General features: G+C 46.2%; 2 protein-coding genes across 7 annotated transcripts in view; both read left to right on the top strand.

Annotated features, from left to right (window-relative positions):
* schip1 (schwannomin interacting protein 1) overlaps positions 1 to 22,340 on the top strand; it is a 166,242-nt gene extending 143,902 nt beyond the window's left edge. For 4 of the 6 annotated variants that reach the window (XM_023807288.2, XM_023807287.2, XM_023807290.2 and 1 more), the window contains 6 exons: positions 12,208 to 12,326; positions 16,883 to 17,000; positions 17,855 to 18,052; positions 19,763 to 19,886; positions 21,342 to 21,435; positions 21,630 to 22,340. In XM_023807288.2, the coding sequence (XP_023663056.1) occupies positions 12,208 to 12,326; positions 16,883 to 17,000; positions 17,855 to 18,052; positions 19,763 to 19,886; positions 21,342 to 21,435; positions 21,630 to 21,681 (705 nt within the window). In that variant the 3' untranslated portion in view covers positions 21,682 to 22,340. Of the gene's footprint in view, positions 1 to 1,687; positions 2,013 to 8,224; positions 8,878 to 12,207; positions 12,327 to 16,882; positions 17,001 to 17,854; positions 18,053 to 19,762; positions 19,887 to 21,341; positions 21,436 to 21,629 lie in introns of those variants that run through there. The other 2 variants (XM_072701325.1, XM_023807291.2) reach the window with 2 other exon arrangements.
* A 142-nt stretch (positions 22,341 to 22,482) lies between these two features.
* Positions 22,483 to 26,489, top strand: il12a (interleukin 12a). Its single transcript, XM_072701326.1, has 8 exons — positions 22,483 to 23,609; positions 23,713 to 23,804; positions 24,098 to 24,231; positions 24,363 to 24,437; positions 24,910 to 24,951; positions 25,054 to 25,170; positions 25,458 to 25,502; positions 25,872 to 26,489. The coding sequence occupies exons 2-8, from the start codon at positions 23,783 to 23,785 to the stop codon at positions 25,995 to 25,997; spliced, it is 561 nt and encodes a 186-aa protein (XP_072557427.1). The 5' UTR covers positions 22,483 to 23,609; positions 23,713 to 23,782; the 3' UTR covers positions 25,998 to 26,489.
* The last annotated feature ends 857 nt before the right edge of the window (positions 26,490 to 27,346 follow it).

Below are 27,346 nucleotides of genomic sequence, written 5' to 3'. Positions count from 1 at the left end.
TTGCTGATCAGCAGTAACCAAATCTTATGTTCCAGTAATAGCAGTGATTATAATCAACAAAACAACGTATTAATATTTTATAAATAGGCAGCATTTGGCATTATGTTACCTATGAGGCTGCAGTTCAGTGGCACATGGGAGGGTGTGAGGTGCGGACTGGACTGCGGTTCTGCTGGAATGATGCTGAGGCACGGTGCCGGGAAACCCGCCGAGGGCAGCGAATGGCCGGGACGGCAGCGCCGGGCCGCCTGCTTTGCCTGCAGCCTTTTCCCAGAACTGTAAACCATCAACCTTGTTCGACAAGAGAGTTCAGACCTGAAATGGGATCGATCCCCTTCCAGTTCATTAAACTTACCAGCACAAATTATTGGGGAAAATTATGCAGCAGTCATTGTTTGTGAGGCGGCTGTGTGTCACTGCTGATGGGTGGACAGGTATCCCTAGGCACCCTGAAGAATCTGACCCAGGGATGTTCAGATCACATTCTGCTTCCTGCTTCTTATCTCCGATGTCCTACCTGGTCGCTCCTGAATGCCGTGTGTGTGTCTGCACTGTGACTCTTTCTGCATATAAACGCAGTTCAGCCCCTCACACACGACACGCGAGCCCTGATTCTGCTCGCACACTGCCCCACTGGTCTGCAGTGCCACAGAACTCTCCGGGCAGAGAGAGATCTCGGCATCCTCGTCCGTTTGGTCCCCTTCTGCTCTGTTTCGCCCTCCGCGAGGTCATGTGTGCGATTAGCAGCCGGGTTTTTAGCATGAGAGTGAGGCTTGGCCTGCGTCCGGCCCTCGGCGTGGGAGCGAGAGAGAGGAAGAAGCCGTGCTGGCCGGCTGAAGCACCAGCTGTCATCGCTGTGTGATAATCCCCCGTTTGCTGTGGGGGGGGGGGGGGGCATTCTCACACACATGCCACTCTCTGTCACTCTTGCTTGCACCACCTGCACCGTACCATTCACTTTATGGTTATTTACTATTTACTGAATTCTTTGGGCCTTGGGGGGGGGGGGGGGAGCTATGCCCCCGATGTCTGATCTTACCTGATGGTTATTTCCAATATAAGGCTTGTGCAATTCTCAGTGCAATTTGTGGCAAAGCCAATGGCTGCCGTGAGCTGGTCCATGTTCGGCAGTGTGCAAAAGGCCTGGCTTCTCGCACGCTCCTGCCTTAAGTGCTGAACCTGTGTGAGACGTGAGCTACCAGTCAGACGCTAAGCACAGGCCTGATGCTGAGCCCTTGTCACGATAAGGAGACCCAGTAGTACGTCACTGTCGTTTGCCCAGGCAGTGAGACGGCCTGGCTCTTAGAGAGCGGGGCGGTATTACAGGGCAAATTCAATTCAGTCCCCATATAGGGAATCTGTGTGGGCAAATGTGAATCAGATTAACAGAACAGCGATGAAGGTGACGTGTTCATTTATTTAGCTTTAATATTACAAGAGGAAAAGTTGACTCCTGATAATTGAGAGATTTCCAGAGCTTCCCCCTTCACCGGCCCCACCCCCTCCCCCTCCCCCTCCCCCTGGCACCCATCTGTGACGACGTTCCCATCTGAACACTCCGTGATTTCTGCCTTTTGGAGCTGGGAATATGGCTCCTCCCTTCTTCCCGCCCCTTTCTGCTGCAGGATTGGCTGGTTGCCTCTCTGATTGGCAGTTCGTTCTCTCCACCCCTCCCCCCTTTTGCCAGTCTGAGAGAGTGATGTGAGAGTCATATCCTCCCATCTCTCACTCTCTCTCTCTCTCTCCTCCCTGCTTTTCCCTCCGCTTTCCTGGAAGAAGCGTTCAGTTCTGTCAGAGAGAGGTGCTTTACTGCCAGGTTCTGGTAGCTTTCTCCCAGCAGAGCGACACCGGCATCCATTTTAATCGGCTCCAGGGAGCGGTCCGTCTCGCCCTCCCTCTCTCTCTCTCCCGGCGAATCAGCCAGCTGCTCCCGACTCTGCTGCATCGGCCCCGTTCTCTCTGAGTATAGGATGCGCTGGAGGATGGTTCACCAGGAGAACTGTGCTTACCAGGTAAGAGCAGAGGGCTGTGATCATCTCTGCAGAGCTGCACGCTTTTATCTTCTATTTCACAAGCGGCTGTTGCTGCTGTTTGTTTGCCCGTTGCTGTGGCCTCTGTTTATGTGTGTGTGTTGTGCGTTTTTTTTTTTTTTTTTCCTGGAGAGATTCGATTTGAAGCAGGGAGGGCTGGGGGGGGGGGGGGGTGCTGGCGCAGTTGCTAAGAGCGTGCTTGACATTTGAGAATAATGCCCCCTCCCCCTCAAGATGCTGACACCCTTCACGTCCAAGAGGGGTCCTGGTGAATGAGAATCTAAAGAGACAGTGTGAGTGTGTGTTTGTGCCAGTGCGCGTTTGCCGGAGCGCGCCGCACGAATGCGACACGAGTGCCCCACTTATCTGGTGGCATAATCTTCAGACGTCAAACTGGGAACGCGTCACCGGATGCAGTCCTCTGCCGTAACCAGGTGACCACGCCGATGTCGAGCAGAAGGCAACTCATCTGCAGTGCAGCAGAAATGGGACCGTGCGCTTAACGAGAGGCGCTGACAGGCAGACGGTGTCCCTGGCATCCCAAGAAAACCCTCGCAGGGTGCTCACAGTCATGATGCGAGGCTGCAGCACTAATGTGGCCAGGATACAGTAGCTCTTCGCAGGCTCCCCATTATTCATGTATCTCTTTATCACTCCGCTAAGAGTTTCCGCACGCAGGGAGGCTGCGCTATTTAAAAGGGGTCAGTCTTAGACGTTAATGTTGCCCTCTGACGAGACACGCGTACCACTGCCGTGTTCCTGTGCGTGGCTGTGAGGAGCCAAGCCCCGTCTGGAATGGGGGCTCCGTCTGATGGACCTAACTCCCCAGAGAGCCCTCAATTAGGTTGGTATCCAGGCAACCAGCTGCACCCCCTCCGGTATTACTGTCTAGGGGAACTGGTGTCAGGCCGTCCACAACATGGTCGCCGTGGGCTTTGTGTCTCTGTCGAGCTCCTGGGACAAAGATGTCTGCAACCCCCCCCCCCCCTCACCCCAGCCTGCACTGAGGTGTGGCCCAGAGAGGAAGCGGTCCTGGGGGGTCAGGGTTCATCACTTCTTAATGTTTGGTTAGCTGTGTTGTTTGTGTGTGTTTGCCCCGCCTTTGTTGTGGAGGTGCAGTTTGGGTGTGGTGTTCTGCGCTGCTTGTGCGTGTTTGGCCTGAGGGTCTTCAAACCTGTGGATTTATCCTGTTTGGCTCTGATTGTTCAGGCTCACTATGTTTGGTTTAGGAGTGTGCATTTGGCCCTGCTGTCTTTTTCATCTGGATTAATTGCGTTTGTGCATTTTAGCTGGGTTAAGTGCGTAACATCTCACTGCAATTCAGCGACCATGACACAGACAGGTGACCTACAGGATTTAAGAGTGGCCATTACAGGCTGTCAGCTCAGTCAGGTGCTGTGCCGCAGCGCCGATTGCGTGCTGCTCCATCCTCCGCCTCCATCGCTCTCTCTCTCTCTCTCTCTCTCTCGTCGCACACGCACACATATTCCCATGGCCTTTATTATTCACCAGGATGTAATGCTAATATTCACCGTGCATCCAGAGAGAAGACAGCAGCACGAAGCCAGGAGATGGTGCCAACCCACCACAGGGGGGCTGAAGGAAGGCAGCATTTCAAACAGGAAACATGGGGGGGTCACGGCAGGGGGGTGGATGAAGATTTATCTTCATGCAAACAGCGGTGGGACCAGGACCGACGGCACTCATGTCACATTACCTGGGTCAGCTTGGAAGGGGCGGGGCTAGGGACAGAGTTCTGCTCACAGTTTTGGGCAGGGAGGGGTATGAGCGGGGGGTGTGTGCATGTGCGTTTGTGTGTGCGTGCGTGTGAGAGCCCATCAGTGCGGACACGACACACAAGCCGCATATTGAGCTGCAGCCCCACCCACTGCAGCCGTCTCCTCGGAGCATCTCCTGAATAAGTCACTGGCAGGGTCGCCATCGCCATGGCCGCCGTTCGCTCGCTGAGTCAGGCACAGGGGGTAGGAAACACGGCCCGATCCACATGTCACGCGGATGGCAGAAAGCCTGGGCTATGTCTGAAACCTCGATGGCTCCTCTGGTTTGTGCCAGTCGGTGGCTCAGTGGGTACTGGGTCCAGCCGTCTTTTTTAACCTGCAGCGGCGATCCCTGTGCTGCCCCCTACTGGTGACCTGAAGCGCCCTCCTCTGACAGGAATGCAGACCTGCCCCCAGCACTGCCGCTCTCCCCTGCATTGCTCTTTCCTCTTCACCTATCCTGAACTTTGGGGGAGGGGGAGTGGGAGTGGGAGTGGGGTTGGGGGAGGGCACTGTGGTTCCGGAGGTCCTGATCACACAGCCACCCCTCTGTCTTCAGAGAACAATGACCCTCTCTTTCTCTTTTCACGTGGCTCTCTGTTCACTATTATTCTCTCGTCCTGTGGCTATTTCGGTGTGTGTGCGTGCTTTACGGCCCCCCTGTCTCTTTCTGTGTGTGTCTGTCTGTGTTTTGTGCAGATTGTTTACAAAGCGCCGTCGCCACAACAGCGAGCAGGAAGACCCCTGGCTTTGCTCTGGTTAGCCCTAAAGCAGGAGAAGGTCTTTGCTGCAGCTTCCGGGGGTGAGCGTGGATTAGCACGGTCAGAAGCTGAGGACTCCTGTTCTGTCCTTACATAATGAGCACGATGTGAGCCTCTGTGAGCCGTCAATGTCGCCGTCAGGCTTGTGTGCTGGGCTGGGCTGTGACTCTGTCGTGCTGAAGCTGCACAGCGGGCTGGGCTGTGACTCTGTCGTGCTGAAGCTGCACAGCGGGCTGGGCTGTGACTCTGTCGTGCTGAAGCTGCACCGCGGGCTGGGCTGTGACTCTGTCGTGCTGAAGCTGCACAGCGGGCTGGGCTGTGACTCTGTCGTGCTGAAGCTGCACAGCGGGCTGGGCTGTGACTCTGTCGTGCTGAAGCTGCACAGCGGGCTGGGCCCCCACTCCTCATACATCGCATGCAGTGTGAATTCTCTGTCCCTCAGTGACCTAAGCGAGCCCCCAGAGACACCAGGAGTCTCAGAGCCCCCCGGGTGGGAGATGGCACTGTGTTAGCCGTGTCTCACCCTTTGCTTGTATTTTGGGCTTTTGGCGCCGCCCTCGCAGTCCTGTGTTGGACACCCTCCCCGGCTGCCGTGCGCAGATGTAATGACAATGACACCCCTGCGTGTGCCGCCTCTGCCCCCTCCCTCCTGTTCTTCCCCCTCTTCCTCCCACTTTCCAACTGGTTGAGTCAACGATGACTTCACCTGCGGCATGAAGTCAGACTCCATTATTCCGTGCTGTGGAGAGGCACCCCCCCCCCTCATTACCACTCACACTCGCCTTCCTACAGGGGGGAGGGGGCGAGTGTCTTCGACTCAGCGCCTCCTACCTGTGGAACGCTGCCCCCCTACCAAGGCCTTTCTTAGCTTAAAGGGCTCCGTCTCCAGGGATTGTTGTCGTTTCACTTCCTGTTATGTGATTCAGTTCTATGCTCCTGTCGCATCAAGTGTAGGGTCTGTGTATGTTTGATGTATTGTACCACTGTCTGTGTGTGTGGTTGCTGCCTGCGGTGCGGGTGTCCGTCTGAGCGCGCTCCGCGGTGCGTGTGTCCGTCTGAGCGCCCTCCGCGGTGCGGGTGTCCGTCTGAGCGCGCTCCGCGGTGCGGGTGTCCGTCTGAGCGCGCTCCGCGGTGCGGGTGACCGTCTGAGCGCGCTCCGCGGTGCGGGTGTCTGTCTGAGCGCGCTCCGCGGTGCGGGTGTCCGTCTGAGCGCGCTCCGCGGTGCGTGTGTATTGATGTCTGCCTGTGCGCTGTGCTGTGAAGTCCGTGTCTTTGTGCCTGTCACACAGTCACACTCATCATTACAGGGCCATCAAAGGCAAAGCTGGGGCAGCAGTGTCCCCTTTGTCTCCTTTTCCCTCTCGATGGTGGTGAGATTCTCCAGTTTGATTGGGTTGGTTGCTTCAGAGTTTATTTATAAATTCTCTGTAGCTGGCCAGTTACGCTGCAGTGGGTGTGTGTGTGTGTGCCTGTTTGTTACATAACAGACCCTTTATCGTTTCTGTAATTTTTCTTTCTGTAATTTTCCATCTTTTCTCCACTGTCTCCTCGTCCTCTTATCTCCCTTATGCTCCTTATCCTCCATTTCCCCCCCATCCAGATAACCCCTGCTGTTAAAGTTGCCTCAGTTATTGTGCACAGTGTGTGGAGTTTGCGTGTCCCCTGGCTTCCCTCTGTGGGCGCAGTGATGCCCTCTGAGAATGCCCAGGACGGGTAGATGCCAGGCATCACATTGGATAATCAGTCCAGTGTAGTTTTAGGCTTCTCTGCACATTCTCATACTGCACATGGATGTGAGTGTCAGCTGTTTATAGTAGGTGTAACGAGGGAGGGTGGGACTTCTTCCTAAAGCAGTGGTAGATCTCCTGGCCATGTTTGGACATGGGCTTGTAGGAATCACTGCAGGAATCCTGGTGGAGACATTTTTAGAAGCAAATGATTGAGTTGTAGCTCTTTACGCAAGGTGTCCCTCTAACACAGTCTTTGTACTCCATACCCAACACTCCGATGTGCTGTAATAACCAGAAAGATGTCGCACATGTCTGCAGTCATAGGGTGACCAGATAGTTCATGTCAGGGTGGACACTTTGACCTACTTCAGCTTTAGCAAACTACTTTAAAATGGAAAGGCTAAAGAGTTCAATTCTTCTTGTACTTTTACTGGTTTGTTTCCTTGATTGAAAGGCCCATCCAGCTGTTTTGGTCTCTGTTGATAGGTTTAAAAATATTGTTGTCACAGAATGATGTAACTACTTTCAATTCGTTATTAATTCCCAGTCTCCGTCTAGCCCCTGACCGCTATATGCTGTTATGTATGAGCGTGTGCTGTTATCCCGCTCATTGTATGTTGTCTGTTTCTTTGTTTTAGCGTGTTTTAGTGGTATTACCTGTTTCTTTTGGTACTTTTATGTGGAACTTGCTGCCTATCTTGACCTGTGGGGTATTCCACGAAGCAGGATTAAGAGAAAGTCTGACTTATTTCGACAAGTCTGGCTCATTTAAGTGGGCCATATTACCCATATTACAACTGAAATTGAAAAAAAAATTGGTCAAAATAATATGAACAGGAAGATATTTTTATATTTTGTTTAGTCAGTCTGCTTTGAAAGTTTATTAGTAAAGACAAGATATGGTTATTTGTGCAGAACATTTCACACAGATGAAATTCAAAGTATTTTACAGAGATCAAATAATACAGAATAACATTATACCGTAAGAATGACAGTGAACGTAACGCAGAAGGTTATCCCGTTGGCTATAGGGATCGAACCAGCCAGTCGTTATAAGGCGACAGCATAAACCACTGTACCACCGTATTAGGCACTTGTAACATTTACATAACTTACGCATTTAGTCTGTCTGCAACTCTTTGCCAAGCCAACTCCCTGGCTTTATTTATGAACACAGTATTGCCTTTTTTAGTGATTACATCTTTATATTTTTCATACAGTTCAATCAGCAGCATTTGTTCTGTGGTAGAAAAAAAAACACCACTCGTTTTACGCGCTTTTGATCAATCTATCATTCATCCATTCATTTGGGCTTCTTAAATATCTCGGGTGTGTGCACTAAGTGAGACTATGCAAATCTGTTTTGTATGGGCCTTGATTAGTTAAATCTGAACTGCGTTAGTGGAACGACAGGAGGCTAAGTTTAGAGATGGCGCTAGTTTGAGTCTGACTTTTTCGGGAGAGTCTGGCTTTCTTTAGCTACTTTCATGGAATACCCCCCAGGACTCCCTGGAAGAGGAGGTATCTCACTGGGATGTTCCTGGTTAAATAAAGGATAAACATAAACAAACAAATAAATAACATTTTGGAGGGACACTCACTCTGTCTGTTTCCTGTTATACAGTGAGGGCTCTCCTTCAAAACGGCAGAATTACGGCCCAGAAAGGGTGATTGGCGTTGCGAGGTGCTGCAGAATAACACACTGACCCAACGAGCAGATCTTTCCTGGCTCCTCTCGGCATCTCTGCCAGACATGTGCTCAGCACCTGGGCTCCTTTCATCTTTTATTTTCCTTCTTCGTTTATTTCGTCCTCTGTTGGCAGGTCACATGGTCCAGGCCAGCACCCATTCTATTTTTACCGTGGCAGATTCCTGCACGGCCTACCGGTGCCTTTATTAGGGAGGACAGGGGGAGGAGGCTTCTCTGCCCTGTGAGACAGAGCGGGGGCGCAGGCAGATGGAGGGGCAATAGAAAGAGTAGGACACTCCTGTGCTCACAACCCCCCAACCCGCCGACCGTCCGCCACCTCCTCACCTGACACGACCGCCTTGGTATCGCTTTCCAGATGGGCTGGGGGGCAACAGCTGTTCTCATGTTATGGTGTCAGAAGGGGCAGAATATCGAAGAAACAGAGGCTCCTGTCTCTCTCACCTTCTAGCCCTGCCCTGCTCGACCCAGAGGAGGAAGTCAGGGACTGGAGGACTCTCTGTCCGTTGAGGAATAAGCAGACAAGCCTCGTTTGTTTGAAGGAAAAGGAGCCAGCTATCAGCCCTGATGGATATCGCATGAGTTTGCGGCACTGTTCAGTTTGGTTTTTATTCGGAGTTGGCTTCATTTGGCTGGATTTGGTTTAATCTGATCTTGGACAGTTGGATCTGATGTGACTGAGCTGGCTTTGACCCACACGTCGTGCCCGGGTGTGTAGGAGGCACGCATGTGTGACTGAGTGTGCGTGCATGTGTGCGTGTGTGGGAGGACCCAGCCTGGAAGCCAACGTGTGATATCATGGATAACAGTGGAATGAATGATGTCATCAGCAGAATGTATGCAGTCTGCCTCGCAGACGATTACAAAGAGGTAAGAGAGCTGTGTACAGGGTCGGGTCATGTGACATAAACAGTCCGTTGCCTTCACAAGCGTGTTTGGATTGTCTGGCAATAAAGGCCCTTTGTAAATGGAAATCACTAAGGTGTCGTCAGTATTCTGGATGAGTCTCGAACATAAACAGCTGTGGGGCATTGCTAGGGAATGCATTCTTCAGTACTGCCTGAGTTGCTGATCAATGCCATGCAGCAACCCTGCTCAAAGCCGGTCCAGTGGGATTGTGGGATACGCGAGTGGCCATTCCTGTGACATGTTGACACAAGGTATGGAGTGCTTAAGATCTAGATTTTCCTGACAGAAAGTCTGTTAAAACTGAGCCTGTGTCGTCCAAATAATTAATGCAGAAAGTTTGACCCGTTCCTAGCTCCTCTAGGGGAGTGGCGGTCTAGAGATAGCGTGTGGAGAACAACTCACAGCCAGTCTCAGAATCTACACCGGAGCACGAGAGTTATGTGTCAGTTTCAGGAAGTAACAGGTTATGACAGAGAAATTAGAGAGCGAAACTGAACTCTTCAGTGCTTAAGCCGCAGACACTCCTACTGTCAAATGTAAAGTGGTTTCGCTTATTTAGAAAGAGGCATGTTTTGGGTCAGCGTTCCTAAAAGTGTCATTTGAGGGTAAACTTTTTTCGTTTAATGATAAAATGAAAAAACCCAAGCAAAGTTTTGTTCACATTACTTCATCCTGAAGACTCAAAAAAGCCTTGATCGTGATCTCACAGTGTGTAACTCCTCTGTCTGCTGTGGCTGTGTTGTTTCACAGCTTTGAGTGACTACAGCACATGGGTGAGGGTCATAGGTCACACTCTATCAGCAGCACTGCAGGCCCCGTCCCCCCACCTGCCTTAGAATACCGCTGGGTGCCCCTAAACCAGCGAAAGCATTAGCAGGTTTGGACATTTGGACATTTTCAGAAAAATTCTGTCAAAACTCCATGCTGGGCAAAAGTGTGTCATTTCTGTAGCGTGGAAGGAGGAATCGCTCAAGAAAACAAACAGGAGTGGATGTGTGAGTTTTCGTTAAGAAGAACTGCGACTGAACTTCAGATCTCTGGTGGTTTGTAGGACATGGTGACTCTGCTGAGGGTTAGATGAAGACAGCCAGGCTTATGCAATGGCGCCAGATTGACTTCTATGACTCCAGTTGTTCCCCAGAAGACACAAGTAAAGCCCCACAATCACACCTATCTGAGCACCCTCCATGGGTACTACCCTGGCAAGTGGAGAAGGTGAAGCTGCACTGGTCCCGATCTCCCAGGGGGTTTCCCTAGGGGTCTCCCAGGGGCTCCTGCTTTTTGGCTCAGGGTCTGCTTCAGTGTAATTTCTGGACAGCCATCCGCTGTGTAGTGGAACTCTTCGGGTCATTTGGTTTCCAGCTGAAGGTCGTTGGTTTGAGGGTCTTGGCTTTTAGGTGCCTGGCCATTTGATACGGGTCATGGGCTGCCAGGCCGGGTCTCCCCAGGTTTCCTGCAGTAATGCTGTAGTGTGGGACTTCCCTTCCGGCCTGTACATTAAGATGCCCAGCAGCTCCCTGGCCTGTAACACTGCTGCTAAATCAGGCAGCATCTTCAAACGTCTAATTACGCAAATTGAATTGAATTACAGACTCCGGCTTCAAACCCCCATCTGCCTCCATATTAGGGAGGCATCATACGCCCACCCCGCCGGCACAAAGACGCGCGTTACCGCTATCGTCAGCCCGTATCAGTCTGCGCCCCTGGACAGGTGTGATGTCTTTACTCATTCATTTAATTTAATGGACAGTAATGTGACTCCCAGTCACCAAAGCATTTTCTGTAACTGGAGGAATGGTTATATGCTGCCTGGATCTGCCGCCCCCACCGGCCCTGGCTTCCCCGTCCCTCTGCTCACTGGTGCAAAGCAGCCCCGTTATCTCGTTTGCCGGGGGCTCAGGAATCGACGTACCCAGAGGGGGCCGTCGTGCTCAAGCCAGATCATTTTTCTCCCGGCTGTCCTCCTGTCTCCGGGGGGGTTGACAGGCTTTCCCAGTCTGCTCACCAGGGTTTTAATTGGCCCGTCGCTCAGATCTTCAGAAGCCATCGGCTGCCTGTTCCCGTGTCGCTCGCTGGCTGCTGAGGCGCGTTCGCGTCACATTGTCAGGCTTCACTGTGTGTAGAGCATGTGATCGTGCAGCTCCGCCCCGCTGCAGACTCTGTGCATATGGCCGTAGGAGTGTTCAGCATGCAGATGTTACGCGTTATGAATAGGCTTTGTGGGACACTTGTAGTAATAATCATCAGAAACTATGAGGATTTCATCTTAGACAGGAGGAAGTGAAGGAGGCGTGTAATTTAAGTTGCACTGCAGAGTGCAGTAGGTTTACAGTGTATGACAGTGCAGGAACTGAGAGTGCAGCGATTCAGGAGGTTACGTATGCTTCTGTGTGTGTGAGTGTGAGAGAGACGGGGCGTCAGGGGCACCATAAAGGTGGGGGGGGGGGGGGGCAGGGAGTTTGGATTATTCTGTGAGCCCCTGATTGACAGGGCCTCTAACCAATTTCTGGAGTGGTCTGGGTTGGGGCCCAATATCTGTAATGAGACCCCAGACAGTGAATGGTGAGTGTGGCCGTAATATATGCATACTGTGTGTCATATACAGCTATGGGATGTGTGTGTACTGGAGAGAGGTACCTCAGGAGTGTAACAGAAGCAGTTTGCCTCTATTTTGAGGAGGTGTTAATCACTGTTTATCTCTGGGCTCAATTTCTTTGCAAAACAGTGCCACCCAGTGGCAAGTATTTTGCTGACTTCCATTTTCTGTCACAACATGCAGACTTCTTTGCCGATTCACTTAAGATTGCGTATCTTGCCAAGGTTATGGGTTTTTTGTTCCTCTGAGAAATGGATTTTTTGCAAAAAAGAAAAGCCAGATCTAAATGGGATCTGAAACTTAGCCAGGCATTACCTTTAATTTAAAGTATCAGACCGACCCGAACAGAAACCCACATGTCTCTCTGTAATCCATAGGCAGTGCATGGGCTAACCGGCCCCTCCCGGCAAACCAGCACATCTGGGCAAACCAGCCCCTTTTGGGCTAACCGGCCCCTCCTGGCAAACCAGCACCTCTGGGCTAACCAGCCCCTTTTGGGCTAACCGGCTCCTCCTGGCAAACCGGCCCATTTTGGGCAAACCCTCTGCCCCAAAGGCAGGTGGAGTCGTCAGCATCAGCACGGCCATCCGTGGAACTCCGTAGGCTACTCTGCTGAGCGAGTTCCATACTTTCCATTTATCCTGTTTCTGTGCATATGTGACTGTGCTGACACTGTCCCCCCTCCCTCATTTCAGGCCCAGAAGAATGAGAGAGAGTCCATCCGGCAGAAGCTGGCACTGGGCAGCTTTTTCGACGATGGGCCGGGGATCTACACCAGCTGTAGTAAAAGTGGAAAGCCAAGCCTGTCGTCACGGTGAGTGTGTGTGTGTGTGTGTTTTCTGTGGGTTATGTTTATATTACATTGTGGGGACCAAATCTCCGCACAGTGTGATTAAAAACCTGCAATTTTGACCTTGTGGGGACAGTTTTCCAGTCTTCGCCAGGAGAAACTCAGTTTTATAAAAAAAAACTCTGATGCAATCAAAAAACTAAAAATGGCAAAAGTCTTGTATTTTGTTTAGTTACCTATAAGAACATAAGAAATTTATAAATGAGAGGAGGCTATTCGGCCCATCAAGCTCATTTGGGGAGAACTCAACTAATAGCTCAGAGTTAAAATCTTATCTAACTCTGATTTAAAGGAACCCAGGGTTTTAGCTTCCGCTACACTAGCAGGAAGACTATTCCATACTCTAACTACACGCTGCTTCCTCAAATTCATTTTAAAATGTTTTCCCGCCAATTTCCACCTATGGCCATGAGATCTCGTTTTTGAACTAATATTGAAGTAACTATTTGGATGAACAGCATCCAGGCCTGTTAGAACCTTATATACCTGGATCATGTCCCCCCTTAGTCTCCTTTGCTCGAGGCTGAACAGATTCAGCTCAGCTAACCTCTCCTCATAAGACATTCCTCTAAGATCAGGAATCATTCTTGTAGCCCTACGTTGCACCTTTTCTAAGGCAGCAATGTCCTTTTTAAGGTATGGTGACCAAACCTGCACACAATATTCTTGGTGGGGTCTAACCAAGGAATTATATAATCGTAGCATCACCTCCCTTGACTTAAACTTCACACACCTAGAGAAGTAACCCAACATCCTATTGGCCTTTTTTATTGCTTCCCCACACTGGCGAGAGTGGGACATAGAAGCATCAACATACACTTCAAGGTCTTTCTCATAATCAGCTACCTTTATTTCAGTGGAATCCATAAAATATCTGTACTTTATATTTCTGCTCCCTGCATGGATTACCTTATATTTATCTATGTTAAATTTCATCTGCCAAATATCAGGCCAGTCACTAATTAAATCAAGATCCCATTGTAGCCTCTCCGCTGCTAGATCAGTATCTACTACACCACCCACCTTGGTGTCGTCTGCAAATTTAACCAGTATACTATATATATTGAGGTCAATATCGTTAATGTAAATTAGGAATAAGTGGCCCAAAATTTGAACCCTGCGGTACCCCACTATGAACGCAGGCCTACTGTGACATTGTGCCTCTAATAACTACTCGCTGCTTCCTGTCTGTTAACCAGTTTTTGATCCAAGCTGCTACAGTTCCTAAAATCCCTGCAGCTTTGAGCTTAAGCAAGAGCCATTTGTGGGGAACAACATCAAAGGCCTTTTGGAAATCTAAGTAGATCACATCGTAGGCCTTTTTGTGATCAATTTCACTTGTAGCTTCCTCAAAGAACTCAAATAAATTAGTTAAACAGGATCTACCTCTCCTAAATCCACGTTGGCTATCCATCAGAATGTCATTTAAATCCAGGTATTCTACCATTTTCACTTAGATTATAGCTTCCGTTACTTTTCCAGTTATGTAAATTAAACTGATTGGCCTATAGTTTGCTGGATTACCTCTATCCCCTTATTTGAATATGGGCTTTATGTTAGCACTATATCAGTTTCATTTTCAATTGTAAGATCCTTACCATACTGCAAATTAGCAATTTCAAGTTTTAGAGCTCTTTTGGAGTTAAAATATTGGAAGAAACTTTTTTTTACCTTTCGACATTATGGTTAAGGTCGTTATATTTGGGATTAGAGTTATGCCTACAGACATGAATGGAGAGTCCCCATGAAGATATAAATACAGTAAGCGGCTTACAGTAAAAGTACTGGAGAATTGTAGCGAAATTACCCGAGTCTGAAACTGTGGTTAGGCTCCAGCATTCCCAAGGAGCTACTCTGGACAGACAGTATCAGGAACAAGTTATGCCCTGTGTCTTCAGAAAATGGTGGACCATGCAGTGATTGTTTACGGTCCATTCCTGTAGGGGGCGACACTCATACATGGACCATCTGAGATCTATGATATTAAGCTTGTTTCTTAATTCATGTTTCCGTCTTGCAGTACGGTGCATTAAATACATAGAGCACTCGACATGCTGCACACGGCGCAGTAAGACGTTGCTGCACCTGACAGCTTCCTCAGACTGTCCTGCACACGAGACCAGATGCGAGAGCATGAAGCTGCCTGATTGTCCTGCGCCATTTCGTCGTTATATAAATAACACCAACCTTTCTCTCTCGGTTACTGGAAACCCAACATCCCTAGAACTCAGTTTCCTGAAGCTTATAACCAGGTTGCTCATATGCACATGGCTTGATGTTGATGATTAAGGGAAACACTAATGACACAAAACTCCAGAGGGAAGTTGGCACTTACAGACACAAACTGAGCCTATACAAATGCCACCAAGCTCAGCATGCACGCTCAGTACAGACGAGGAAGAAACTGTCGAGGATGATTAGTAACTTCGGAGAAACAGCAGCGGTTCTTTTAAACCAATTTTAGGGAAGTGCTCACATGTCACAAGAGTAGCGTTACTCCCACTCTGCCGAGCAGTTATTGGAAGCATGCTCATCTAGCGGAGCTGGCTTTCCAGGACTGAAGTGCACTATGTACAGCCTGCCATTCTCCAGGGAGCTGCAGGGGACATTCCAAGCCTTATAGCGCAGGTAACTCCCTTTTCAGGATTCAGGGGTTTCTTACTGAACGAGGCATTTCGTATTGCATTTATTAACACTCTGACAGATAGATGGGGGGCAGCGTGTGGCTCAGTGGGCTGTGCCTGTAATCAGAAGGTCGCCAGTTTGAACCCGGCCTCGGCAGGTCTGCGGGCCCTTAAGCAAGGCCCTTAACCCCCAGCTCCCTGGGTGCCGCAACAGGTGGCTGCCCTTCGCAGACAGCTTACTCTACAAAGAGCAAGTGTGGGGAGGCGTAAAGATGATTTCTCCATGGGGATCAGTAAAGTATCTATTATTAATAATTATTATTATCATCATTATTATTAATACAGCAGTCAGATCCAGCAGAAAAAAAGCATGTTACTTAACTGCTTTTTTTGTGGCAGCCTTTGTTATGGAAGCATTGACTTTAGGAGCTGAATAAATATTTGCTAAAGAATGTCAGAAATTCAGATTACAGATGGCTTGTAATTACAGTATTTATTTTTAAAATACTATAGCCTTGGCTTATCGGAACCTCCATCAGTTACATTTCGAATGAGCCAATCCATGCATTTTCTGAACCATACTCAGGGTAGCTGGGGGTCTGCAGGCTGTGGGAACATCCCAGGATGGGGTGTCAAAGCGTCACATGACACAGACACAAGCACCACCTATGGGCAGTTTGGTAACTCCAGTTAACCTCAGCAAAGTGGGGGGAAAAAACCAGAGTACCTGGAGGAATCCCCACAACAACACAACATGGGGAGAACATGCGAACCCCACACACATGGAGCCATGGAGGAGACTCGCACCCAGGTCCCAGAGGTGTGAGCGACAGTGCTACCCACTGCACCACTGCAGCATCCCCCATGAGCTCAGCTTTCAGATTCATTAAAATCCCGACTATTTTCAGGGTATACTGATCACCTACAAATGGACTACACAGAAATGGAAAGAAATATAGAATTTTCTTCAAGTGCCTCATTCAACATCAAGTGGAAAATATCACATATATAGAAGTAAAAAAAAATTAAAGAAATATACAACATAGTAAGGAACAGCATGCTGGCACTGTGGTAAGGACTATTGACCTCTGGAATCAGGGTTTGTGTCTCTGCCTGTGTGTGTGGAGTTTGCAGGTTCTTCCAAATTGCCAGTTGCCAGATTGCCTGCAAGTGTGAATGGTGCATGTGCCCTGTGAATTGAAAGTGTGATTATAATATGCTGCAAGTGGTCTACTGGGAAGAAAACGCAGCCAATGTGTTGGCGCCCCACCCTGGGTTGTTCCCTGGCTGGTACCCCACCCCCCCACCCCGACCCTGCATAGGACAAGCACATATAGAAAACAGATGGGTAAATGGTACACAGTGGAAAGGTGAAACGCAAATAGAAGGGCAAAATGAAAAATAACTGAAAAATAACATAAAAAAATAAAGCAATCGTGATGTGCCTTAAATGACGTAAAACAATGGCAGCCAATGTGGAATTTGGCCCTCAGAGAGGTGGTGGGAGGCCTTGGTGTAGGTGAAATGTAGGTAGGCTTTTGGCTGTAATTAAAACACATGCTGCTGTATTTAGACATTAGTCATGAATGGAGTTTTTTTCTGGGAAGATTTTTGTGTCTTCATACCAGTCACACATCCAATTGGAGTGTTAATACAATTTAAATTCTCAGGTGATATGCATACAATTGTCACTGTTAAATTCAGAAGTCCGATGAAACACATTTTTTTGCCATATTAGTCTCAGAACACATTCAGAATTATCCAGAGATATCCAAAATTAAAAACAGGTATCCAGTAAGGCTGAGCTTGGGCTGCCAACCAAACGTTGAGCGATGTAATTCAGGCCTCTGTCCCATCTAGAAATGCCCGAATGACACCCCCGCCCCTCTGTCCCAGGCTCCAAAGCGGGATGAACCTGCAGATATGCTTCGTCAATGACAGCAGCAGTGACAAGGACAGCGACGGGGATGACAGCAAGACGGAGACCAGCCTGGACACCCCACTTTCCCCTATGGTGTGTGGCTTCGCTGTGGCCCTGTTAACCATCTCTATGGACAGTATGATAAATGCATATGAGAGCCAGTGACAGTGTGGCTTTATTTAGAGAGGTCACTGGGAAATGCCTGTGAATTGGGTTAATAAATATTAACTGGGATTTTGAAATTGATATAAAACTTTCAGAAATGTTTCAGAGGGCTAACTGACACTGACATAATGATACATTTTTAAATACTCTTAGGGGAAAATATACCAAGAATCAAATTAGATTCACACAGCTTAAACACCCAGCGGCTTCGGGCTGTTTGCCCTATTTCGGGCAAATGTGCATAATGAAACTAGAACTGTGTGTTTGTGCTGTTTCTGTTATTAGTGACACCTGTTATTAAAGCTTCTAAAACCATCATAATGATAATTGTAACAAATACTTAGTAATAGTGTGATAGCACATTTCGGTGGCCTAGTAAATTTAAGGTGTCACTCTCGTTACTAAAGAAATCCACCTACTGTAGGGTTTTTTTAATGGTCATTCTAAGTTTATAAGTGATAGCTGTGTCTGACCTGCAGCCAACAGAAAGTGAAAAGATGACCCCTACCTAAGAAATCACAGCCGTGTCAGTTTGAGCACTACCCATCAATCTATGACATATGTCTGGTACAATTACTCCAGTTTAACTTAAAGCAGTAGAGGAATGGCTTTGAATGTGGACTTGGCTCTTTGCTTGTTTCATTGAGTGTATTTGAGAGTCGATGAAAATGTATATAAAAAAAAAAAGGAATGTGTGTGCAAAGGATCAGTTCAGTCTAATGCGTGCGTCTGTGTGCTTCTCTGCCGATCCTCCCACCTCCCATCTGTGCCCCGCTACTCAGAGCAAGCAGAGCTCATCCTACTCGGACAGGGACACCGGAGAGGAGGACTCCGAGTCTCTGGAGGACATGGACTTCCTGAGCCGGCAGAAGAAGCTGCAGGCGGAAGCCAAGCTAGCCTTAGCTATGGCAAAACCCATGGCCAAGATGCAGGTGGAAGTGGAGAAGCAGAACCGGAAGAAGTCACCTGTGGCTGACTTGGTTAGCCAAGCCGCTCACCCTGCTTCCCTAGCTGTTCAGCCTTTTACCCAGAGCTTACTCTGTTTACACCTCACCTGTTTGCTCAGCGTGTCCTCGGCACATTGAACCAGGGCTCAGACTTTTCATGGCGGTCGGTCATTACACACCATATTGTAAAAGGCAATGTTCACCCTGGAAGCCATTTGCAAATGTGTTTCTTAGATTCCATTCCCCTTTTGCTAGGAGTGGGACAAGTGCTTTTAATCAAGAGATCAATTTTTCCTTTCCCCAGAAACCGAGGGAGAGGCCTCTCTGTTCATGTGTCAGAAACACTGCTCAGGCACTTGAGGGGAAATAATTTACAGGACTTATTTTCTTAGGGTTCCGTTAGCCTTCCTGATAAAATATTCCAATGAGCTAGAAAAGAAAAACACATCTTATGTCATAATGTAATGTTATGAGAAATGTTTTTTTTTTTTTTTTTATGCATGTAGCAGTGACCAAAACCTGGCGTAGCAGGCAGAAAACCCGAGAGTTCCACATGAAAACCAAAATGAGGAAGGTCTTTATCAGGAAGGCCGAATCAGAGCTGAGGGGCTCGAAGGAGACAACAGGGAAAACACTGCATGTGAAATGAGAAGCGAACTAACCATAGACGAGTCACGCCTCCATCACACAGAACAGGAAGCACCAAATGCTACTGGCGTGTCTCTGCAAAGCAAAAGTGAAAAGCAGCAATGGCCATAAACATAAGAGTCAAACACCTGTGCTGGTCACCTAACAAACACCGCTTGTTTATTAGGGTGAAATCCAGTTTTAAAGACTTTGAGAAATCCCATCCTGTCCCTCGAGGCCTGTCATTGTGGTTAAAGCCACATGTTCAGGAAACAAGATGTGGGCGTGGCCAGTGAGTGAGAGAAACCGAGACTGTGACAGAAGGAATGAAACTGAAAACAGAGAGAGTAATTGAGGTATGACAAAACACTTGTTGGTATCGTAATAAAAAAGTATAATGGCCCAAATTATTAATGCTACACTTCAATACAAAAGAACTGGATGAATTATAGCAGATAAAGTAAATTTCTGCACGTAAGTAGAACTGGCTACGATGAGCATTTCTGTCAAGAGTATAGCTGTATAACACTGGCCCAGTCCAAGTCCTGTAACAGTGCAAAGCCAGTACCGATTGTCTAAGCTTGAATGGAGGCAGTCTCCTCACTGGCAGGCTGCCTGGGAGTACATCAGCTCACTGGCATATATAAGATTATCTTAAGCTCCACAGCTGCAGTCATCAGCCTGACAGTATTACGTCAAAAGACCGTAAGCATGACTCAAGTCTGACCCCTGGTGACATAATGGATGCCGATAGCCGCTTGAATTTGTTCGGAAAGAATGAAGTCATTGTAAAGACAAGTGTTCAGCCTCAGCATGCTCGACGCATTTACCCGGACCTGCCCGAACGTCAAAAACAAAGGTCAAAAAAATAAACTGGGATATTTACAGAGCACATGTCACTGCATCGTTGCAGATACTTACCTTATTTGGTTTCAGTTATCAAGCTGTAAAATGGGATGGAAATCCTGCTGGGTAAAAGTGTCTGCTTGTAAAGAGTGTGTGTGTAAGGGCACTTTTCCACCGTACCCGGTACCATACGTTTGGTACAATACTTGTGGGTTATGACTTGGCCAATGCCTAGATGTGCGCCAATCTGCCCTTCCTGCTTTCCTCCAGCTCCCCCACATGCCCCACATCAGCGAATGTCTAATGAAACGGAGCCTAAAGCCCACGGACCTGAGGGACATGACCCTGGGGCAGCTTCAAGTCATCGTCAATGACCTGCACTCCCAGATAGAGAGTAAGTGTACAGTACGTACTGGTGCGAAGGGGAGCCATACATGCAGCACAGAGACATCCGTACTTTTTTTTTTTTTTTAGAATTTAGTGATCAGTGGTCATTATCAACACACCACAGCACACAGTGCGCAACAACGAAATGTGACCTCTGCATTTGACCCATATGTGACTTTTGTGACATAGCAGGGGGCAGCTAATTCAGCGCCCGGTACCTTGCTCAGGGTACCTCAGTGGTGACTTGCTGGTGGGGGATTCAAGCCTGCAATCTTTCAATTACAAGTGCGCTACCCTAACCATCAAGCCACCACTTGCTGTGCATGTGAGCAGTGATCGTGGATCAGATGCACGTCTCTGGCAGATTCAGAGCAGCGAGTCAGCCTCTTGCACTATACATTGGAGAAATAGGAGTCGCGCACCATGTGACCATTTTGGCAGGCTGATGTTGGGAAAGAGCCTCACTGCGTTTGTGGTGTGTGTATGTCAATGTCTGAATGGTGCAGTATATCCGTTATATACGTGAAGCCTCAACAAGCAGTGAGTAAGAGGAAGCATTAGATACTTCCAAGGTTGGGGCAGCACTGCTAACACGTCATCATGCAGCTGAAGTAAACAATACACAAACTAATGTAAGTGCAGATGAGGTGATTGCTCTCTGAACACTTTATAGACAGACGTGTCAAATGAATTTCTGAAACTGTACTTGTTGAGAAAATTCAAAGATGAACTCAGTATAAGGTATGTTTTGAATGGTCACAGCTCACAGGAGCCAAGGAATCGAAAGGACAGAGAAGTGTCACAGTTTCTCATAAATCTAGTCTCTGATAAAACTGGTGCCTTCATCAGCATGATACGGTGGTAATATGCTAATATAACCATAAGAGGAATAATAAACGGTTACATAAGATGAATGGATTATCTACTAAGGGTCGCACTGAGCCTGGAGCCTGGCCCAGTATAAGTAGGTCCTGAAGCGGGGGACACCTTGGTTGGGATACCAGTGCATGCAGGTCACATACTGACAGCTATGCTATTGGCAGTGTCAAGACCCCTAAATCAGCTGTTTTTGGACTGCACAAGATCAGGGATCTGATGTAGATTCAGCAAACCATGACCACTAAGGCGTGAGACCACCATGCCATCCTCTAATAACTACTAAGAATGATTCAATTCAGTTTATTTTTATATAGCACCATTCACAACAGTCACCTCAGGGCACTTAGCAAGAGTCTGGCAATGTATTACTACACTGATCATACAAAATGGTGCATGAAACAGGGAAAAAAAATAAATAAAAATGATTGGTGCCCCATCCTGGGTTGTTCCCTGTGTTGCTCCTGCGACATCCAGGATAGGCTCTAGAACCCCCGACCTTGCAAGCAGGTGCAGAATATGGGTGGGTGGGTGGTTGATGATTATAATGAAACATAAAAATACTGTTTTCGGGCTTTTGCTACAGGTTTGAATGAAGAGCTAGTTCAGCTGCTGCTGATTCGAGATGAACTCCACATGGAGCAGGACGCCATGCTGGTGGACATTGAGGACCTGACTAGGTGAGGAGCATCTGCCAGCTGGTCCACTATCCAGTTTGTTTTTTTTTTTCCTCGTTTTTTTTTGAGGAAATATTAATTACAGGGTTCTGGTTACTTGTGTTTTTTAGCATCTTCTAAGCATTATTACTCTGTTATTTCTGTATACATTTAAAATGGCATTTCATCCATCCATATTCTGCACATGCCTGTTGTAGGCATGCCGAGAGTCAGCAGAAGCACATGGCTGAGAAGACCCCATCCAAATGAGATGCTTCCTGCTGAATCCCTGCCCCATTCCCAGCCCTCAGCACCCCAGACGCCCAGCTCAGAACAAGGCCGTGTCTTCATTTGCTTTCGTGGTTGTAAACTTGCTGAAGAAGGAACACTTCTTGGGAGAAGAAAACAAACTAAGTGTTAGTCCTAAATACTGTCCGAAGCTTTCTGTGCAGTGGATTGGTCTTGCTTCTCTATCATTTCTTTTTAACCTTTTACCTTTGCCACTAAATTATACTTGTCAATATGTCAAAATGTGTATGTATATGTACATATACTTACACAAATTGGTGGACAACAATAGTAAGATAGGAAATGGGAGGAAAGTATACAAATCTGACATCAGAAATTTATGTTGGACAGTATTTTCAAGTTGGCCTCTATTCTGCACAAATAGTTTTCAACTGAGAAGTTAATTTGAAGGTGCTAATGGAGTCCAGATGGTACACACCTGCCTTGTAGTCAAGTTGTAGCTTTTGTTAATATGTTCACTCTAATCGGTCTTCAACATTTTGTGAATGTTGATTTTTCTGACACAATTCATTTCAAAATGTGTCAATATCATTTTCATCCAATTGTATTCAAAATCTTATTTGAAAAAAAAAATGTACAGATATGTAAAATAAAAAATAAAAACTTTGTTTCATATGCAAGGGTTTGTTGTCCAGTTAAAATGATGGCATTTTCATATAACATGCTTTGTCCATCTAACCAAACATGGAGAATTGAGTGTGCCTGGCATTACGAGACATTAACTCTACGTGTTATAAATTAACTTTACATCAGTCTACTGATGAACTACACATCCAAACCACAAACTCTATATATTTCTTCAATTGGTGGTAAGATATCTCTGCCATCAGCTGTAATGACATGATTCTGCTACGAGTCACAAAAGTGATCAGAATCAGAAACTACAAGTCACATCTTTTTTGGCTGTGTCTAATTCCATCTTTCAAATAGTGGCATGTTAATAAAATCATGTTAAATAATGCCCTGTTTTGTTCTACCTCAATTACATGACACTTATCTAGATAAATCAATGTAACTACCAATCACAATAGAAATTAAAGTTCTGAATTGAAATTTCACAATACCAGCATCATAAGTCAGTGGTGTTTTTTCGGTTCAAGATCATCTGTCATCGCATCAAGGACTTCCCAAAAGCACAAGAGTGTTCTTAGATAAAAAGGTTAGGTTTTTAGTAACAGAAGTCAATTAATTTTTCTTCCTCCTAAAATAAGTCAGATATACAAACACATTGATAAAAACATATAAACATGTATCAGTTTACACTTTACATTAAACTGTTAAATAGTAGTAGAATGAATAGTTATGCAAGGACAGAAGTGGGACACTACATTATATATTTTATAACCTTATTTGTGTGTAAATGTATCGCTATAATGATTTAACCACAGGTTTACCCTTTATCCTTGAAACAGTGCGGTTGCGGGGGGGTGGGCATAATACGTGGATTTAAGAAATTTCCATTCCTTATCCTAGGCATGCCAACGTGCAGGGAAAAATGGGCTTTAATAGTTTAACCCTTACTGTTGCTCAAGAGGTAACTGGTTATTCGAGTACAATGCTAATATGTTGAAAGACGGGAGATTATTCTTGTGATTAATCGCGTGTTTCAACGCAACCTGATTACATTGTGATTGTCGAAGAAGAGCCCCACGCACAAATAATGCAAACAAGTGTATAGCAAATTAACTTGGCTACTATTCAGCGAACGATGCTCACATTTTCAAACATCAACCAGAAAAGTCGTTTGTCGTTATTCTGTATTAACTCTTTTCCCAAATGATTAATTTCAAACAGTCTAACAGTGAAACGAAATGTACCCGTTATTTCCAGCTTCATTTTCTAATCGGTGGTACAATACAAGGGACTTATATCAGTGGCACACACTTACGGTTTGCTTTTTTTCTTCCTCTTCTTCTTCATCAAAAGATTTGCCCAAGTCAAACATTACGCCTTTCCCTTGACGTTATTCAAGGAAATTCCCTGCTGCGACAGGCCTATAAGTAACGTGGGTCGCAGAAATGAGGTCCATGTCTTTCTGCAATCGGGATAATTAGATGAAAGCATGCTGTCATACGCCAACTTTCGTGAGTATTTCATAGGACGGGATGGCAAGCTATGAAAAACTACTGATATCTGATTTGCATTGAATACGAAATTGCCGGCATGTCATTGCTTTCGACAATTTAAAACATTTTACTGATGAAGCTATCATATTTGTAATGACAAAGTAAAGAAATGGCAACTGGTCATTTGTGAGTTATTAGCTCAGCCAAGCAGTCCTAAATGGATAACTATTGTCCGTGACAAAAAAAAGAGGTCAAATACAGTATAGTGTAAAGGGCTTACACGCTGTCCTGCGTTTAACTCCTGTTTGCAGGCATCACCTCGTGGTTGGTGCTGGTCGCCGTCTCTTCACACCTCTGTCGATCCGGCTTCGGAAACCCGCTGCGGCACAGCGACGACTGTCTAACCTATTCAACGGCGTTGCTGCGGAATATAACTGCTGCGGTCGTAAGTATTTCTATCTGTGCTACAATTATCATTAAATATACTACTACACGATGCAATGAGTTTCTAAGCTTCCAGATAGACTATCTGCTCTGCAGTTCTTAAAACGTGTTTTAAATGTTGACCTAACGCAGGAGGAGTTGGGATTTTACTGCTCCAAACTGAGTGTGGAGATGAACAATCGGAACCTCTCCGTTTGCGAACCAAAAGTAGGTACCCAAGTGTAATGAAATAGGCAGCATTTACTTGACGGATCACAAATATTAGTATTTCCGTTAATAGTGAAATATAAATCACAAGAATATACTTGCTACTTGAGATAAAAGATGTGTCACGATTCATTAATGATCAACAAACATGAGATCACTATTTCACCTAGCTTATGATATTCTTTCAGTAGTTTAGAAATGTTCACAGAATTGACAGTAACAAATATAGTAACTGCTTGAGATAAAACATGTCACGATTCATTAATGATGAATTAACATGAGATCAGTATGTAGCTAAAACTTTTTTTTTTTGTTAATTCATACATAATACCATAATATACTACATTTGTGCCCCGTCAAGTGCTACAATGAAATGACAATCCGCTTTCATTATCTCTTACAAACGAATACGAATTTCATTTACACGTTAAAATGAACACATTGTAACCATTCAGTCTACGCTTCCTTGCAGAATTCATCATGCGCAAACCGTCAAACAAGCGGGTTTAACGAGGTACGTGTCCGGATGCGTTACGCGTTTTTGAGGAATTATGTGCAGTGGAGTCTATGTCTGTTGTTAAGCTTGGTGCCTCACCTCTTACATTCGTGTTCTCAGGACGCCTGCTTCAGGGCCATAAGGGAGGATCTGCAGTATTATAAAAACATGCTGCCGAAGATTCAGAATGATCGCTTGAGAGCCACGTTGATGGGAGCCATAGAGGACCTAGTTAAGGTTCGAATACGGGGTGCCACGTTAGCGTACACAGCCAGCCGAAGGCTGGAAAACTGCGCAATTTAGGAAAAGTCATACATGGTTTACATTGTGCATGGTTATTTTTAAAATTTCTGTTACATTTTACCATTCTTTCATGAATAAATTTCCAAGAGTTAGGATTTCCCTTTCTTGATATAGCGGGAATTTGCACGTGGCACACAGTGGTCTATTCCACGGGAGCCACGACAATATACAGCGTAAACGTTTTTAAGAAGGTCTGTTTACTTTAATGTCCTCTTTTGCAGAACTGTGCCTTTCCTCATGTCCTAGAGAACCCTGCTTCATCAAAGGTCAGTTGTTAGTTATAACTCAGTTACTACTGAAGTAGAAACCATGAAAAAACAGTAGCTAAAAGATGTCATGATTCATTATGAGCAAACATGAGATCAGTATCTCACTTGTTATTCCTTACTTGTTCAACCCATAGCTCATAATGGTTTACAGAATTAAATATAAATTTAGTAATTGCTTGATAAAACATACATCATGATTCATTAATGATGAATTAACTAGAGATCAGTCTGTAACCAAGACTTAGTTTGTGGTTAATACATTAGTAATAGTATAATACTATATCAATTGTGCCCTGTCAAGTAAAAATATTACCCAAATTAAAAATACACTGATTTTCAATTAATAATGCCATTTTACATAATTAGGCTGCCCAGGCACCCTCTTTTGAAGACCGTGTGCACCTATGTAAAGTGCTGCGAGGCTTCCACGTGCGGGCCATCACGCTCAACCGCGTCATCAGCTACGTCGCTGCTGGAGACCACCTAAAATGACCTGCATCCCCACCCTCTTCAGCAGATGGCTTTTACACCATTTATGTCCATGTGTGCAACCTACACTAACTCCAGTAATTACACCTGATCAGATCTTCCTTTTACAGAATGTCATTTATAAAACCAGCTGACGTGTTTCTCTAAAACCACAAATAAGCTAGCAAAAATTGAACATTTTGAAAGTTGTCATGATAGTTAACTTTCTTTGCAGAAAAGTTTATTTATTTATTTATTGCACAAATTATGATCTTTAGGAAATTGCTAATATACAAGCGGCAGGGATATGATGACCATGTATTTATTTATTTATTATTCAGACGGTTCTATCGCTATGACTTCCTAGGACTTGAAATTCTGCAAGTTAACCCCCCTTTCTAGAACATTCTCAGGGCAGCTATTTAATGTGACAAACATCCCACAAATGTGAGAGGGTGACTTTTCTGGTCAAGCATCACGCATCATTTGTTAAAGGTGTGTGAATTTGAATATTAAAAGTACAAGAAAATTAAACCAAGAAACTGTCCTGTGCTCATTAACAGAATTTAGAAAGAAGCATTCCATCTTAAGTATGTTTTAAGAGCAAAGAAAATGCAGGAGTTCATAAACCATAATGCAGTTAGTCAACAACACCCATCCATCTTCTAAAACCGTTTGACCTATTCAGGCTCAAGGGGGGTCTGGAGCCTATCCTGGAAGCTATAGGCACAAGGCAATGAACAACCCAGGATGGGGTGCCAACGCATCACAGGGCACAGACATAAGCACCACTCACACAGGGGAGAACATGCAAACTGGCTCCATGCAACACATGGAGCCACGGCACAGGTTTGAACCCTGGTCCCAGAGGTGTGACTCCAAACAACTGATTTTTGATGATGTTGCCTCAGGTTTACATTTGAACATCCTTTCCATGATTAAGAGTTTCTGGCACAAAAAGTGTGGGGAAAAAATGTAGTTTCTGAAAACCCAGGGATGGGAAACATGTGCATGTACATTGAGCAAAATATATGAAAATACATACATTCATATTAGCGATTAACAAGTCATCCCCACCTCTGCAAATATACACAAACCAAGAAGTCATGCTCAGACAGCAGCAGGTTTAGAAACACCAATATGTCAACCTAGTACTGCTAACAAAAGGGCTGAACTGGTTTTTACCAACTATGTAATCGACCGAGAATATGGACACAAGAGGAGAGTAAGGCAGGCAGAATGACCCCAAGTAGCAGCTAGACATCATTTGCTAAACCAGGGGTGTCAAACTGCAGTCCTGGGAGCCCGGAGCCCTGTGTAGCTTAGCTCTTTCCCTGTTCCACCACAAATGAAATCAGCTCAAGAGATGTGTG

This window comes from Paramormyrops kingsleyae, chromosome 17 (genome assembly GCF_048594095.1).
Source record: "Paramormyrops kingsleyae isolate MSU_618 chromosome 17, PKINGS_0.4, whole genome shotgun sequence".
Taxonomy (NCBI): domain Eukaryota; kingdom Metazoa; phylum Chordata; class Actinopteri; order Osteoglossiformes; family Mormyridae; genus Paramormyrops; species Paramormyrops kingsleyae.
This window is presented reverse-complemented; position numbering and strand designations above follow the sequence as displayed.

Bases quoted from the DNA above. Each gene is read 5' to 3' on its own strand.
- il12a (XM_072701326.1), top strand. From the start codon at position 23,783: ATGCTGTCATACGCCAACTTTC. The intron at 24,232-24,362 runs GTAAGTATTTCT...GACCTAACGCAG, and splicing joins GGAATATAACTGCTGCGGTC to GAGGAGTTGGGATTTTACTG. The intron at 24,952-25,053 runs GTACGTGTCCGG...TCGTGTTCTCAG, and splicing joins AAACAAGCGGGTTTAACGAG to GACGCCTGCTTCAGGGCCAT.